General features: G+C 38.4%; 1 protein-coding gene across 6 annotated transcripts in view; it reads left to right on the top strand.

The window, feature by feature from the left end:
* The window catches only part of CHODL (chondrolectin), a 28647-nt gene extending 11583 nt beyond the window's left edge, over positions 1–17064 (top strand). Inside the window, exons 2-8 of one of the 6 annotated variants that reach the window (XM_064410873.1) lie at positions 3285–3597; positions 4286–4443; positions 8135–8182; positions 8552–8635; positions 9960–10062; positions 12494–12572; positions 14119–17064. In XM_064410873.1, coding sequence (XP_064266943.1) covers positions 3285–3597; positions 4286–4443; positions 8135–8182; positions 8552–8635; positions 9960–10062; positions 12494–12572; positions 14119–14121 — 788 coding nt within the window. In that variant the 3' untranslated portion in view covers positions 14122–17064. Of the gene's footprint in view, positions 1–3284; positions 3598–4285; positions 4444–8134; positions 8183–8551; positions 8636–9959; positions 10063–12289; positions 12363–12493; positions 12573–14118 lie in introns of those variants that run through there. The other 5 variants (XM_064410874.1, XM_064410876.1, XM_064410878.1 and 2 more) reach the window with 5 other exon arrangements.
* Positions 17065–17591: the final 527 nt, after the last annotated feature.

The following is a 17591-nucleotide window of genomic DNA, read 5'->3' as shown; positions in this document are numbered from 1 at the left end:
TTTTTTGGGAGAGTCACAGAAAAGTAGAGGGTGTGCATGAGAACAGAGTGTGAGGGGAGCACTTCAGCCACCTGAGAAACAAGCAGGGATGGGGAGTGGATAGTGTGTTATAAAGGCAAGGTTAGCTATTTTCCCATGGGAGGGAGGAACAGCACAGGAATTATGAACCATAGTGATCAGCCTGCTCATCACAGTTGGTTGAACATTCCTGCATGACTGAAACTGTGACCAGGATTTTTTGACATCTGAATTTGCTCGTAACTTACTACTTGATGTCAAGGAGACCTATGTGCACAGAATGAAAGGAATCATGGAAGAGTTTATCTCAAAGATTGTCTGGGAAAAGAAAAGGAACAGGACAATGGACAAAGCAGTCTTCCTAAATTTGCATGTGCATCTTGAATTAATGCTTTGAATCCAATCTTGAACTACAGGGGAAGGTGTGGTCACTTTTCTTTGGAAGTGATTAGTGTCCTGCATAATTCAGTGCTAGGCTTTGGATGTTTGTGCTGTTATGTACACATGTGTACTCTGGCAATAAGCCATTGTCACTCACCCGGCAGTGAGGGCCAAAATGTTGATCAGCTCCTCCTTCCCTGTGCACTCTGTCCTGTCAGTGAGACACAGCTCCTGGGGAAAATCAGTCATGTTAGCAAAACTGGAATTTCAGCATTGTAGAGGGAGGGAATGAGCTGGGATTTCACATGCAGCTTTCGTTGCTGCACTTCCCACTTTGCAACATTTAGACTTATCACTTTGTTACTTTGATAATAGTGGTTCTTTGTGTCTAATAAATCTAGGAGGAAGAACATTATTTCATATGCATCTCTGTTAAAGGGTCTGTCTTTTCCTCTTCACACCACTGCCTAGCTAGGACTATGGCCCTTGCTGCATTTATTGGGAGCAAGGCTCCTAACCTATGTGTGTAAAGGGAAATATCAGGAACGAAATTGGGGAATATGTTGTGTTGTCAGGACATTATCAGAGAAAGTCAAAATTGGCACTCTCTGCCTGATCTTGGAGCCTGGATTTTTCCATATCGGTGGCACAAGCCTGTCCTTTTTTTAGACTGTTCTTGTTCCTGTGTTATTTTGGTAGATTAATTACTGATAAACAACTAAATTTTCAGAAGTCTGTCTGCCAAGGTAAGAATGAGATTAAAAAGATGCTTTTCTTCCTGATAGTCCTCCAGATGAACTTTAATAGGGTATTATAAAGTGAAGGTTTCAGGGTTTGTTGTTTTTTCTTTTTCTAGAAAGATTACAAGGTTTGTAGGAAACCCTGCAAAGTTAAGCGTAGTATATCTCTACTGCCCCTATAATTTAGCTTTCTACAACAGAAATGATCCCCAAAAAAATGATTTACTTTCAGATTTAGCCAAAGTCAAGAGCTGATCCTGTTTTTCCATCCCTGTATTAATGCAAATACAGAGAGCCCTTTGATTCAGCCCTTGTGCTGTCTGCTATTGGAAATATCCTACTTATTAAACAGAAGAATGAAGCAATGCTAATGCAATTAGCATTGCTTTGTAGCTTGTAAGGTTTATGTAGCTTTTAAGGTTTTTTGTTTACTTTGATATGTACCCTTTGTGCACAGGAAAACGTTGCCTGGGAAAACATAAATATAGCTGGAGTTATGTGAGGATGTTGCTGTTTCCCATTGACAAATTACAAATTTTTAAGGTGAAACAGGATAAGTCATGTTCAGATGTTATTTACACGAGTCATGTATCTGGGTTTGCTTAAAAGTGAGACGAAATACAAGATTTTCAAATGCAAATCTGATAAAAGACAATAAACTACTGTACTTTGTGCTGGTGTAGCTTTACCTCAAGTGCTGTGAGCAGTTTTGGGTGCCTCTATATAGGAAGGATATAAAGCCGTTAAAGAGTGCCCAAAGGAGGGCTGTGAAGGTGGTGAAGGGTTTTGAGGGAAAGCTGTATGAGGACCCACTCAGGTAATTTGGTCTGCTCCGCCTGGAGGAGATTGAGGGGAGACTTCATTTTGGTCTTCAGCATCCTCAGGAGGGGGAGAGGCAGATACTGGTCTCTTCCCTCTGGTGATCAGTGACAGGACCCAAGGGAATGACCTGAAGCTGTGTCAGGGAGGTTTAGACTGGGTATCAGCAAAAGGCTCTTTACCCAGAGAGTGGCTGGGCACTGGAACAGGCTCCCCAGGGCAGTGGTCACAGCACCAATCCTGACAGAGCTCAAGAAGCTTTTGGACAACACTCTTAGGCACATGGTGTGACTCTTGGGCTGTATTTCACAGAGCTGGGAGTTGGACTCCATGGTCCTGAGTGATCCCTTCTAGCTCAGCCTGTTGTGTGATTGTGAAATTTTCCAGTAAAATAACTACTTTTGTTGATTTCTAAACAGTCTAGATAATGCCTGGTAGGTTTTTTTTTTTACTTTGGTATCCTTCAGTCATTCTTACTTAACAAAATAAATTTTCCTACTTTCCTTCTCCAATGATAAATTTCTATACTGGAAAAATTTGATTTTTTTTTTTTAAGAGATGGTTCTATTTAGAAGCCTTATTCTGTCCCTAAATAAACATAATGGAGTTCAGTTGTGGCTGATAAGTGAGTGTGTTAATTCCTGATCTTTTATATCTTGAATAAACTCTAGAGAGTCTTAGTAGTTGAAAACAATTATTATTTTTTCCTTTTTAGGAAACAGACATATATTTTGCTAAGACAAAGGACTGTAAGAAGCACACTCTCTCCTCCCATAGACCTTTACAGGTTGTGCTTAGGCACATTGTAGTGAAGAGTGGCTGTAAGTTGCTCTCATATACAGCCTCTCAAGGTTAACTTAAGGGATCGAAAAAAATTTTCAGCTGCTTCTTGCCACTAAACATGTGTAGTTGAAAATTAAAAAAAAAAAAAAGACTAGCTCTGATTACACAATAAAAGTGAAGTTGGTCCATTAGTATGCAATAGTCAAGGAAGTATGCTCCAAACAGATCCTGGCTGTAACAGACAGGCCTGATGGTACAGTCATTATAAAGTAAAGAATATTTCTCTAAAGCCTATTGGGAATTTTCAGTGTTTTGGAGAGTTTCACAGACCATGGCAAGATGGCATAGATTCCCATGAACTGTGCGCTGTTTGAAATTTAAATTAGGGCAAAGGATTTCAGTGGTTCTAGGTTATCACCATGAATCCTCCCAGGCAAAAATCCCCCGTCCTTCATCAGCATATGCATGATGTGCTGTATTCTGTTCTTGCAGCTTTGATATTCATCACTGTACTCTGAACAGCCCCATGTTTTTGTTTTTCAGGCCAGAAGGTGTGCTATGGTGCCTTCAAGCATTCCTGTTACAAACTAGCCTATTTCCAGGACTTGTCTAGACGCGTGGGCTTCCAGGAGGCTCGCCAGGCTTGTGAAATCGATGGTGGGGCTTTACTCAGCTTGGAAAGTGAAGCTGAGCAGCAGCTAATAGAAAACATGCTGCAAAACCTCACCAGATCAGGCTCTGGGATTTCTGATGGTGATTTCTGGATTGGGCTGTGGAGAAGTGGCGATGGACTGGCCACATCGAGTGCTTGCCCCGACCTCTACCAGTGGGCTGATGGAAGTATGTCACCATTCAGGTAAGTGTGTGAAATTTTTCATTAAGAAGGTTCCAAGGAAAGGAAAGGGAGCCTGAAATACCAAACCTTGCTTGTTGGCAGGAAGTTTGTGGCATCTCCCCCTTGGCTTCTCCAGATGAAGGGTAGCTGGCAATCGGGTTTTGAATTTGAAGCTGTGGCAGGACGGCATTGTGTGGCTTCAGCCTACAAATTTCTGTGCTCCCACACACTGAGTTTGCCTCTGCATGGCATCTGGAGGTTCTGCCACACACGGAGTCTTTTGGTTGTAGTCTGAAAGCAGGCAGGTAAATTCTGCAAAGTTCTGGCCACCTCAAATCAGAGAGCCAGCCACCAAATAAATTATTATGAGATGCTTAGGATAAATTGTTCTGTTTCTACCCTTTTTGAAAAGCCTTTAACTTCATGATGAAGCCAAAGGCCAGAGTAGCAGCAACTCACAGAACTCAAGACAAGGGGACAGATAAGAGTCTGATAGGGAGAAAAGCAGAGCAGTAGGGTGTTGTTCCTGCAGAGGTGCTTTGATCAGAGTTGTTTTAAGGTTCAGAGATGTGCAGCCAGGGCCTTTCACAGAAGGGTTGTGGGATATGCAGGATATCTTTGAAGAGGATGGGACTGTTTGGGTTGATATTTCTTCATTGATACAACTCTGTTCTTTGTCATCCTGATGAACCTTATCTTCAAAAACTAGAAATTGGTACACAGATGAGCCTTCCTGTGGAAGCGAAGCCTGTGTGGTGATGTATCACCAGCCAACTGCAAACCCTGGCCTGGGAGGGCCATACCTTTATCAATGGAATGATGACAGATGCAACATGAAGCACAATTTTATCTGCAAATATGCCCCAGGTAGGTAAAAGTGAAGTTATATTTCACTTTTGGGACATTGTCTTGTTTGTGAGGGAATCTTCAAGTATCTTTTGGTCTGTGGAAATGGTTCCTTTGGTGTGTGCCTGAGCTGGCGTTAAGAGGGGATGTTACATATCAATAGCAACTATTAAAATACATTTTAATACATTTAAATAAACCTGTTTATATCTAATATGAATGATTTCAAAGTTAGCTTCACTATCATGCATTCCCAGGGTTTTTTTTTTATTTCATTAATTCCCTTACTTCACAAAGCGTTTTAAGTGTACATTTTCTGCTTTCTAGGTAGGGTGACCAAGACATCTTGGTCCTCCTGTAAAAAATATTGCACTGTCCTCGTAGCTGCAGCACTGCCATTTTTATACAAACTTACATGTGGTGGTTGTTTAAAAAAGTTATGGCTTGAAGAATGAAGTCCAGAAAGGCAGGAAAAATTTCTGCATTCATGCATGTAGACTTATGAGATATGAAAAGCAGATGCATGCTAGTTGAGATGGTGACAGCAAAAACAGATCTTAGGCAATTTGGCTGTACTTTCAGACATGACATAAGTTCTGTATATGTCAATAGAGGAAAAGTGAACTATAAACTAGAACATGGTGCAAAACCAGAAAGGACATAAAAAGTAAACTTTGCAGTTTGAGCCTATAAAATTTTCTGTTCTTGGTGGTACTTAAAGTAAATGAAAACTTGTTTTCCAGCAGGACCGTGTAAATGTTTTCAAATATTTTTTGGGGTGTTTGTTTTTCAAAACAAAGCTAAAAGTCAGAATGAATATTAAATTATGGATTTATTTCATTTATTAATTAATAAAAACTCAAGAAGTGGCCCATAGGAATCTCATGAGGTTTAACAGACCACGTCCAAGGTGCTGCACCTGGGTCAGGGTCTCCCCCCGTACCAATCCAGGCTGGGGATGGACAGATCCAGAGCAGCCCTGGCAGAAGGACCTGGGCGTGCTGGTGGGTGAGAGGCTGGACATGCCCTGGCCATTGGGAGCCCAGATCCCCCCGTGTGCTGGGCTCATCCAAAGCCCCGTGGGCAGCAGGGCAGGGAGGGGATTCTGCCCCTCTGCCCCGCTCTGCTCAGACCCCACCTGCAGGGCTGCATCCAGCTCTGGGCTCCCAGCACAGCAAGGACAGGGACCTGCTGGAGCCAGGCCAGAGCAGGCACCAAGGGGATCAGAGGGATGGAGCAGCTCTGCTGGGAGGAAAGGCTGAGAGAACTGGGATTGTTCAGCCTGGAAAAGAGAGGGCTTTGGGGTGACCTAATTGTGGTCTTTCAGTACCTGAAGGGAGTCCAGAGGAAAGATGGAGAGAGACTCTTTACAAGGGTCTGGAGTGACAGGGCAAGAGGGAATGGCTTCAAACTGAAAAAGAGTAGGCTTATATTAGACAGTAGGAAAAAATTCTTTTCTGTGAGGGTGCTGAGGCCCTGGCACAGGTTGCCCAGTGAATTTGTAGATGCCCCATCCCTGGGAATGTTCAAGGCCAGGTTGGATGGGACTCTGAGCAGTCTGGTCTACTGGAAGGTGTTCCTGCCCATGGATTAGAAAAAGGCTATTATTTAAGGTCCGATCCAACCTAAACCATTCTATGATTCTGTGAAATCTTACTCTTAGCAGCTGTTTGAGCTATATAATTCTGCAGTTTCTTACCTTCTTTCTCTATGCTGATGATCAAAAAATAATTGCTCTCTTTGTAGAGATCTTTCTGTCCCTAGAGATCCAGACTATTTTGTTCCTCTGGTTTTGGTGGATACATATATTTTTCACTTTTTGGTCACTTATTGAGGATATTAAAGGTAATTAATATTGCCAGCAAATATTAAATATTTGGAAGAGTTGATATACCAATGTGTTTTGGTATACTGTCACCCCCAAAATCTGTTCCTGCTTTTGAAATTTTTAGTGGTTATCACTACTTTATGATGATCAGTAATCATCATAGGCCTTTCAAGGAAATGTGACAATTTTATCACTTTTAGAACTGTTCAAATTATTTTGAAATAGGGTAACTAAATAAAAATGCTCTATGTGGTTAAAACCCTCACATTTTTATGTCAGAAATTGAAGTCTTTATTAAAAAGATTTGGTTTCAGGTGTATTTTGTAGCTTTAAAAGTAAACAAATTTAAATTAGATAATTATTCTATAATAGTGAACTACTTATCATTCTTGTTGAGATGTGATAAAGAATTGCTTTTTCTATTGCTTTTACCATCTGAGAAGATGTTGGGTGTTTTGGATTTTCAGAAAACAAGGTGATAATAGTAACAATGAAAATACATTTATATTTCTTTCTCTAGGTAGAAGTAGGTTATTATTTTATAATGAGGCATATAAGGCAAACAATGTATAGGTAGATTATTGTTAGTATTGACATTATTATGCAGCTAAATACAGTACTGCTGAATTGTAGCTATTTATTTTTCAAACTGTTGGAATTGTGCTCTTTAGCAAAACAGACTATTCTCCAGAAATATATTTTTCTGTCACATGGAGGAAAGGAGTAGATGCAAAAATGTATGTAAATAGATATTTGACATTTCTTTCACTGCCTGAAGAAAGTAACACAGTGTTTGTAGGAAAATTGCATTTGTTATCTCAAACCAAGTGAGACTTACAAATGACCTTTTCCCCCCTTAAATCACTGTAAAGGCTTCAGTGTCAGCTCTTAGCAGTGCAAAATACATCCATTTCACCAGGAGTGCTAAGGTGCCACATGCATATTGAATTTCAGTTTGTTATCCGAGCATGTTGTTTTTCACAACTCTCCTGTCTGTGTTCAATATGGGGTCCATGATACCAGCCACAGGCCAAAACAGGTTGTAGGTGACTTTGATAAAGTTGCATCTAATTGTATCATCAGCAGGTCCAGGACAGTGCTCATTAGACAACCTTGCTCAAGCAGCAGCTACATTTCTGGTAGACACTTTTATTTTTCCAAGCCCTCCCTTGACAATGTTTACTGTTGTTCAGTCTGGCTTTGGATCATATTGATCATTCAGCAATCCTAAATTTAATTATAGGTTGGTAATTGTGACCACTGTCCAGCTCCTGTAGGTTTGATTATGCAATCAAATTAAAAACTCTTCTGCTGTCAAGAGACAGCAGCTCAGCTCTTTGGGGTATCTTGGTATCTTTCTTTATATAAGGCCAAATGTAGGTATTTTTTACTAGAATAGGTGAAATAATTGCCTTTATCTAGAAGGTTTTATTGCTGTTTTGATTTCTCCTAGCAGTTTGTCTCAAGACACTCAGAACTGTAGTCTCATGGCACTGTTAAGTTAGTATAACATTATGGTAGAGAGAACTTCATATATTGTTTTAGAACTGTCTGCACAATGAAGCTTTGAGTATGTTAGGCACTTTATTCAGCACAAGAAGTTCGGGTTTAACCATTAGCCATTAAATCAGAGACCACCAAGAATTGACACTAGATTAAACTATAACCTTCTTCTAAGGAGCAAAAAGTATGAATTAGAGGTGATTTGACACTAGTTTGCAAAGAGTCTTTGGTAAGAAGATGAAATGCTGAAGAATTAAGCAATTATTGTTTGGGGGAAATGTATCTATTTCTGTGATACTGCATGAAAAAAATGGAAACATCTGTTTTATTGCACACATTTTTCATTCTTCAACAAATCAATTTCAAATATTGATTTAACAGATAATGTCTTAGAAAAAGAATTAGGAGACAGAGCAGAGCCAGAATACGGTAAGAAATTTTGACACATTAAATTCCATTGCGCTGGTAAATACATAATTATAAGGATACCATTCAAGAGCCTCCAAAATTACTCAAGTTTAACAGGCACAGTTAAGAACTGGAACATAGGGAAAACGAATTCTTCAGAGAGCAGCAGCTACAAATATATGGCTGTTGTTCAGAATAACACTGCTTGTAATTCTTCTTCCAGACACAATTCCAATTATGTAACAAAATCCTGTTTACATGTATATTTAATAAATCATAAATATATTCGTTTTACCAATATAAATTAAAATGTCATTGCTATTAATTTATATAACAATGTAATGGCCATATTTTTTACTGTTTTCCTAAAATGTCTGATCTCCTTTTCAGATATTTTTCCAACAGTGCCAGCAGGAAATCCTTATGACACAAGCAAACCAGAAGATCAGTATCATATTATTGCTACTGAAACGGGTAATGTGTTCATATGAATGTAATGTTCTGCTAAAAATATTAACAGTGGAATTAAATAAAAATTTCAGTTTCCATTTTTGTCAATAGGAAGAAACAGTCTGTTTCCCTGGGAAGTGCTACATATATTTGAATAACATTTCAAGACTGTTAGTCCTCTTAGTTGCTGTAGAAACAAATTATTTCCTTGTCCCACCAAACTTAGAATAAATAATGTGTCCATAATTGCCCCATGTACCCTGTGTTTTTGGAAAACCACATGCTAAGAAGAGTTCAGTGTCTTGCTGAGATTCTCAGTAGAGATGACACTTGATATTTGGGAAGTGGATACCTACTGCCCAGGTTCTGCAATGCCCCTGGCTGCTTCATTCAGCAATTTATCTTCTGAACAGAGTCCCGAGGCTCAGGAAGAGTTGTAGCCTGGCTTCAGTTCAAGGAACTGAACATGTCTCAGGAGCAGCCCTGGATTTTACAGGATTGCACCATGGGATTATGGAAGAGGGGTGCTTTGTTTGCCCACTGGTTGTCTGGATTTGAGCCAGCTTCCTAATTGGTGTTTCCATTATTTTTACCTCCAGAGGAATTATTATATTGAGGAACTGTGGTTTGTAATCAATAATACCTTTTAATACAAACTGTGCGAAGACTCTAAAACAACATGAATATTCACATTTATTCTTGCTAGAGAAAATGTTTTTAAAATAGGACAATAGGTAAGTAAATCTCCCCAGTTTGTACATTAAATGTGTACTAGTACAAAACATGGGCATACAGTTACTGGGAAACAGTACCCTTCTGGAAGTTGCAGACCCCATCCTCTATTGTAGACAGGTGATAGAGTCTCAGCTTGTGCCATTTTCCATTCCTTTTGTGCAGGGACCTGCAGAGGAGCACCTTTAGCTCTCCTCGTTAGTGAAGGAGAGGCTTTATGTGTCTTTTAAGGGGAAAGGGAAGATGAGAGCCAGGCTCATTCCTCTTGTGGTCCTGCATGGGCAGGGAATCCAGATATGAAGACAACAGAGTCTACAGTTAACATGGACTGTGAAAAAATTAGGCTGTGCAATGTACTCCATTAAAACACTTGAATTTTGAATTACAAAATTGGAAAATATCAGAATTGAAGACCTTAAGATATGTTTTGCATATAACTCAAGTGCTGCTTTATTCTTGATACTGCTGAGTTCTCTTTGGAGCTCTTCCTGTAGAAGGAATATATGTGTTCTTTTGTGTAAGTTAATGTATTCCTGTTATTTTACTCCAGATTTTTACTGACATGGTTAAAAGCATTTCAACATGGGAGACATTAATGAGAACTTTTGTCTTATAGGTATAATTCCGAATTTAATTTATGTTGTAATACCCACTATACCACTGCTGCTGTTGATACTGGTGGCTTTTGGGACTTGCTGTTTCCAGATGCTTCATAAAAGGTAAAATATACTCATCCATAGTGGTTTTATGATGCAGAATTCATATTTCCATTGGCAATCTATTCCTACTGAAAGATTGCTTACATCTATCCCCAAGTATGCAAATAAGTTCCTTTTCATCTATTAAAATGCAAGTAGTTTACAGCTGTTACAGCTGAGCATTCACCTTCAGGCTTTTCCACAACATGCTGAAATAATTCTAGGTCTCGAAGAGTACTGCTGGGACTCCACCTGTTTCTGAAGAAAGTCTCTTTGCAGACCACTTGTTAGTCAGGGCTGTTGTCAGCACTTTCACTTCACCTCTTTTATTGTGATTACCACCTGTAAAGTACCTGGGCTGTGGGAATTAGTAGAAGGGTCCCTCAAAGATACAGGGTGAGCCCAAGGACTCACTTTCCAACCTAAAGTAAAAATTTGTTCCAAGGACAAACCTAAGGGTCAGCAGCTGCTTAATCTTGTTCCACTGCACATACCATACAAAAAACAGATGGACCCCTGGAGCACAGAAATTGAAAATTAAAAGCAAAAGCTTTCTTTGGGTCACACACTAGTGTGATATCCTTTGTACATCATGTATGTGCTAAAGAGGATGCATAAAATGAATAGATATGTATTCATAGCTGTGGTATCAAGCAGGGGTACTATTATGCAAAAAAGAAACATTTCAGCCTTTGAAATACAGTATAATTTGCTTCATGCTTTAAAATTCTTTGGACTTTTCATTTTTCTCAAAATATGATATAGATACATAAAGACATGACAGCATATAATTTATTTTTTTTTTCTGAACTAGTGTTTCTGAAACTCTCACATATCATTTATGCTTTAGTTCAGGAAGTATTTCAAAATTAATGTAATCCAGAAGAGTTTAAACTGAAATATGTTTTATAGATAAATGCTGTTTACATAAAATATCAAGAGTAATAAGCAGATTTGTAAGCGTCTTTCCCTCTTGAAGACCAGGAATAACTAAAAGCAATATGATATCACTGTTTTAACAAATTTGAAAAACAAATCCTTCTTATTTTTAGCTCTTTATTTTTTCCTTATGGTTTTTACTTAGTATTTCCTGCCAATAGCTTCAGTAACTTATTTCAGGTGAGAAAACACTCCAAATGAGAAGACTGTTTCTGTCTGTGTGAGTGAATGTACAGTGACATTTGCAGTACTCCTTGGTTCCATGCCTCATTGAAACAAGTAGCCATAAAGAACAGACATTACAATGTCTGCATAACAAACTTGATTGTGGTTTTATTTTATGCATTTTCTCTAAAGAAAAGGAAAATGTACACTTTCCAACCTGTCTTACGACAGGCAAATACAAGCCTGTGAAATGTTATATAAACCTCACCACTGGGGCTGCAGAAGGTTGGAAGCTCAAAGCAGAAAAGAGTAGTAAAATAATAATGTGTATAACACTAGAAATTGCACAGCAATTGAATTTTGGAACCCTTATTACAGTGGCCCTGGATTTCTTGGTAAGTATGGTACATGTTAGTGGCTTTTCTGGCAGTGACTTTTCTTCTGAGAAAAGTTTCATCCCTCGAATACTCCTGGGAAAGCAGTGAGAGATTCATGGCCCACTGAAATCAATAGAAAAAGTAGTGTTGACTTCAGTGGGCTTTGATCAGGCCTTTGATGCTATAGCAGTTCATCCAGAAATAATTCATCTGAACTTCCAAGACTTCAAAATTGCATGACACAGATATTGGAAATTCACCTTGGAAGATTTCCCTTTTTTCTGTTAGCTGATTAGTTTGATAGATGAAATGATACAAAAATCAAGGACAAAATGGTTTTGATGCAAAACAAGGTTCTCTTTTTTGTTGTTTGGTTGTTTTATTTTTTAATTTTTGTTCCCAGAATGTCCATTTTGAGTTTACATCAAAACCTTTAATTGAAGAAATCAAACCATTTTAAAAAATCATTTAGATTAAAAAAAAAAATAAATCACCAAAAAATGAAGTATTTTATCTTTTGAAACAAAACTGTTTTTTAAAAAAATATTTTCCTATCTGTTTTCAATTTCCATTTATGACCTGCCTTGCAAACCATTTTACTTCATCACAAATATGCAGCTCTTAGCCAAAAACCAAATCAAAAGAAGAAACAATCACTTGAATTTATCATCTGGACACTGCAGAACTTTAGGAAAGGGATTCTGTCCTGCTGGGGAAGGAGGGATCCCCAACTTTCCACATGAACCTGACTTCTCATTCTTTTTTAGGCTTCCACAGCATGGTGACCTTTCCTCTGAAAGCCACAACCCATGGCCAACCAGGACATGCCTAGCTTGAAAGGTCATGACTAATTTTGCCTGTCATTGGGCTCTTGAAGGGTAGTAATAAGGCAAAGCAGCACCTCGTCCCTGTAGCTAGCAGAAATGATCAGCTCATTCATGCTTAGATGCTCTCCCTTTCATTTCTTCCAGGGAAGCAAGGAGAAACTGCTTCAAAGACCCATCTCCATTATCATCTGAATGCCTTGCAGAAAGTTTAAATTCCAACCTGGTATATTTCTCAGTTTCTATGATTGCATTTGATGGTCAAAACACCAATATGCTCAAGCTATTTATTGCATCTTACCTTTGTCACTAAAATCTGTTTCCTGAACCAGCTGTGAAAATCAGCATAGGTTTGCTGAAGATAAGCTCATTTGATACAGCTCAAGGTCTTATCCAAGGTATTTAGAAATTGCTCCTGCTGTGTGGCAAGGACTCTCCACTCAAAGCCTTTCATCATTAATTTATGCCTGCTTTTGCTGGAATAATCCGGAAGGAAGTAGTGACTTCGTTTCTTTAAGAAGGAAGCGCTGGAACTACTTGATTTTTTGCAATTGCTTTGTTTATAGCATTGTGGCCTGATCTAAAGTCCACTGAAGCCAAAGGGAGTCTTTCCAATTACTCCAATGGGCTCAGGTACATAATGCATTACTTTGTAGGACTTCAGAGGTAAGTCTGGAGGGACTGAAAGCTACTGCAGCATTCAGCACCCTCGAAGTACATTTTAAATCAACTCAGACTCGCTTGCATTTGCACACCAGGAAAGGAGTAAAACTGAATGTATAGGACTGTTGGGACTCTTAGGTTTCCAGCTTACAGAGTTATGTAGGGCTGCATCTCCTCCTCTGGTTTTTACTTAATCAGGAAAAAAAAAACCCTATTAGTGTGAAACATTCTACCCAGAGATTGAAACATTTCACTGAAATGCAGCTGCAATGGCTCCTGAAGTGGCTCCTATTTCAGTAGTCTGCAGTGCCCTGTCATCTGCCAATCTAAGTGAGGGGAGATGGTGTATTGTGGCAGTTGTAGCCTTGTCGAAAGACTGCCATAAACTTTCAGGGTGCCTCAGGGCTCCCTGGAGAAATCAGAGCAAAATCAATAGCAGTACTGCAGAGCAAATACTTTTTGGAACCAGTTTTATCTTTTTTTTTTTTTTTAATTGAAAAAACACCAAACACAAAACATACTATTGACAGTTTTGACTGAAAACTAGCCCTAGGGAAGCTTTCTACCAGTCATTCATTGCCAGGAGTCTGATTCATGTGCCATCACTTCATGAGATGTCAGGTCCAGCCCTGAAGGGAAGGGGCTTGCTGGCGCAGGGTGCACAGCGAACCCCTTGGTGTACCCAGGGTGGGCAGGGGTGTGGTGCCCACTGGGGTGGGTGGGCTGCACCTTGGGCATGGATTTAGGGGGATTTGTGTGCTCTGCTTCCCCCCAGACAAGGAAAGTGGTCAGCTCCCACCAGCCCTGGTCAAACTGAGTCCTTCTCTGAAAAGACTACTCTGTATGAGAGGTGTGGTTGGATGGGAACTGGAAAAAAAAAAACCAGAACATCCAGGCCAATTCAGTACAGTTCCTGGGAGCAGCACTGCTAAGCAGAGTGGTGTGGTATTTTTGGTAACAGTGCCACTGTGGATGGGGAACCCACACTGTGAGAGCACCAAATGAGGCCTTGAGATGCGGGGATGGAATGCTCAGGTCTGATCACAGAGCTGAATCAGGACTGCAAAGGCACACATGCACTGAAAATATTTTGTATTTTTATCTTTCAGTAAAGGAAGAACAAAAACCAGTCCAAACCAGTCCACACTATGGATTTCAAAGACGCCTAGGAAGGACAGTAGCATGGAGGTATAATGATTTACTGACTGAAAACGAGGCAAAAATAACATTTTGCAGTGAGGCTGTATTATAATGTCGTCAAAGAACATTAGCTTGGAATGGCTTGAAAATGCAAAGGATCTACAAGAATGAACTGTAAGCTCCCCCTTGAGGCAAATGTTCAGATCATTTTTATATGATGTTTGTTTATTAATTCAGTAACAAAATATGCCATGCTAAATAAAGGGTATGTGTTTATTTTGCTAAGGGATGTAAGTTAGCTAGTTATGAGCAATGAAATGAACAGAGCATTTGAAGTTTTTATGGGGAAATATCCACAGTGTATGTCAGTTTTAAGACTGTTTGTAGTTAAACAAACCTCCTCTGTTTCTTTTAGTCTCTCATGCATTGTATTGTATAGTCAATGTACAGTAAATGGAACTGACAATTTTACAGTGTAACAATTATTTATCTTTGCATAAAAGTTTGATACAAAATATTTGTTTAGTATTTATTTGCACACTTAACACAGTTTTTGAACCTCGGGAACAAATAGTATTTTATTAAATAATTACATGGTTGCTGACAGAAACAGCCACCATATTGTGACATCAACCTGAAGTGGCAAAATTCAAGGATTCATCAAAGTCTTTTGCTGTTATAGAATGAATTAATTTTGCCAGGGAATGACTATAACTTTTTTTCATATTGGCCCAATGTCAACCTAAATAACTTCGAAAGTGATACCTTGTTAATGGTGTGCCCTTTAAAGGCAGCTATTAGTTGTTATTTCAGTAAAATATTTTTCTGATGGAAAAAAAAAATCACAGTGGGCAAGAGTTTAAGATTAAAATTGCTGTTTCAGTAAGTCTATATAAAAAAGACATTAAAGGTCATTTAAATATAGCTAATAGTTTGTTAGGAATAATATAATGTTGGAACAAAGAGAAGGCAAAAGCTTTTTCTTGGAAATGGCACTCATAGATTGATTCCAACATTACTTAGACTATTATCTAGAAACACATTAATTATATTAATTGATGGATAGATTTAGAGGTAACTGTGATTCATTTAAAGCTGTCTTTTAGAGTTATGATTAACATCATTAATTCCCATTCTCTTTGGTAGCTTAAGAGCTTTCTGTGCCTTAAGAATGGTTGTAGAAGTCATTAGGAGCAGTCTGGGGTGGTGGCAGTAGCACTCTGGTTGATTTGCTGGTGACAATCTGGTGTCAGAGCAATAGTTAAGGGATTTTACTGCTGTTGTAGCAGGAGGTCAAGAGCTTGAGTTTAACCTTGCTGGCTTTAACACAGATTGATAACTACCTCTGGCTGGGGAGAGACTGACCAAAGCAGAACTGAAGGGCTGGCTGATGTTCACTGCGTCACTTCAGACACAAATGTGTCTCAATTTTTCCAAGTACAGAAAAAAATATTTAGAAGTTGCCATTAATACTAATTGTGTAATTAGTTGTTGAAGCACTTTTGGAGGTATCTTAAAGCTCTTGTTATGCAGTGGTTTTGCTTCCTTTTAAAAGAAAACTCCTCCCGTAGTTCAGGTTAAGTATTGCTGTTCCTACTTAAAATATTCTGTAGTTCTTCCAGTCAGTAGGAACTTCTTTCTTTGTTCAGTCCCCTACTTCAGTTTCCTTTGCAGTGTGAAAATGTTATGATCCTATATGATCACCAAGACCAGTTTTACTACTGACATAAATATTGATTAACTCAGCTGATGGGAAGAGAGACCTCTTTCTTGAGAAGAGTTGTGGTAAAAAGAACTTGGTTCATTTTTATGGTCTTGAAGGATTAACTCCCCTTAATTTAAGGATTAACTATTTCTTCATACTTCCAAAGGACATGTGAAGTTGTCACTATCAATATCATGGTTAATGGCAGCAGAAGTGATTTTGAAGCAGCAGTTAGAAAAATTAAAATACCTTCAGGAGTGTTTTTTAGAGATTGAAAGTGATGTCTAGGCAGTCATTGGCACAGACCTGTCCCAAACTCTGTGTGAAAGCAGATGGAGAAGTGGCATCCAGTGCTTCTGTTGTAGTGTGCTCAGATTTTATGTAGAAATAAGAAATATTGGCTATTGGGACAAAATATTTCCATATTTATCACCATATCCATCCTCTGTTTCAAAGCATCTTGTAGCAGACTCAATTGCAAGTAACCTGTTCTGCCCAAGTGGTTTAACATAGTATTGACTGGTTTCTCCACAGGTTAATTTGCAGGAAGCCGTGGATGTTGACCAAAGGCTAGAATGTGATTGACTAAGTTATGTTAGTTTTATCCAAACATAATTAGTTAAAATAAAATGAATTTTAAAATTAAAATAGTTTACATGATATATCTTTTTTATGTCAGGGTTCATAATAGAACTTTTCCAGTCTGATGAGGTAGTTTATCAATGTGTATCTCAAAATACATTTATGCTTTGCATTTCGGAAAGCGGGAAGATGCACAGAGATAAAAGTATCTTACTGTATTCCTGGGAAGCACATTTTCTAGTGACTAGATGTGCTTTCAGTTGGCTTTATTTCATTAACAGACTGTAACACAATGTACAATAGTGATGTATGGTAAATAATGCAAAAAATCAGGTCATGTTTTACTTAAGCACTTTAATGTAATTGTTTTATCCAAATCAATTTATACTGGTAGGAATATGCTCTACTTTTTAGAGTAATAGGAGAAACAATGGTTCACTATGAAAGATAAAATTTGCAACTCTACTATTTAAATGTTAAAAAACTGTGTCTTTCATGTAAGAGACTGTGTCTGAAACACCTTCTTACCTTCTCTCTGTCATAATTATGTTTATCTGAGTTCTTTGTGATCACAGATGTCTTGATAAAGCTGCAGATTTTGGTCTGGACCTAGTTCCCTAATGACAAAGACCTGAAAGCAGTTTGGGACTTTTTTTTTTTCAGTGACTGACAACCTCTGTTTGCAAACATTTCATACCTTTATTTAGAGTTGCAAGAACCAAATCCAGGAGCTTACAACACCCATGTGTATATGTGTAGATACACTTATGAAGTAAGTGAGAATGCATTTTGTAGTTTTGGTACTGTGGAATGATAAATACTTTGAAGTTCTACACGAAAACAGAAATAAGTGCATCATATTACACTAATACCATAGAATTTAAGGCATTTGAACAAGTAAGTAATTATATTTTAATAGAAACCTATTTATAAAAGAGCTCAAGAAGATAAACCCCTTATTTTAGTTTTCATATACTTTCCCCTTTAGAATGCTGTAATGGGATACTCTGCTGTTTTTTTTACAAAGCACAAAAAATATATTAAAAATCACCAGTACAGAAAAAGCATATAATATGGAAGCACTATTATTCTTGAGGGAGAACTGGTACTCATTATTGTCAAACGTTTTTAGAAACATCACTTTTTATGAGAAGA

This window comes from Passer domesticus, chromosome 2 (genome assembly GCF_036417665.1).
Source record: "Passer domesticus isolate bPasDom1 chromosome 2, bPasDom1.hap1, whole genome shotgun sequence".
Classification (NCBI taxonomy): domain Eukaryota; kingdom Metazoa; phylum Chordata; class Aves; order Passeriformes; family Passeridae; genus Passer; species Passer domesticus.
This window is presented reverse-complemented; position numbering and strand designations above follow the sequence as displayed.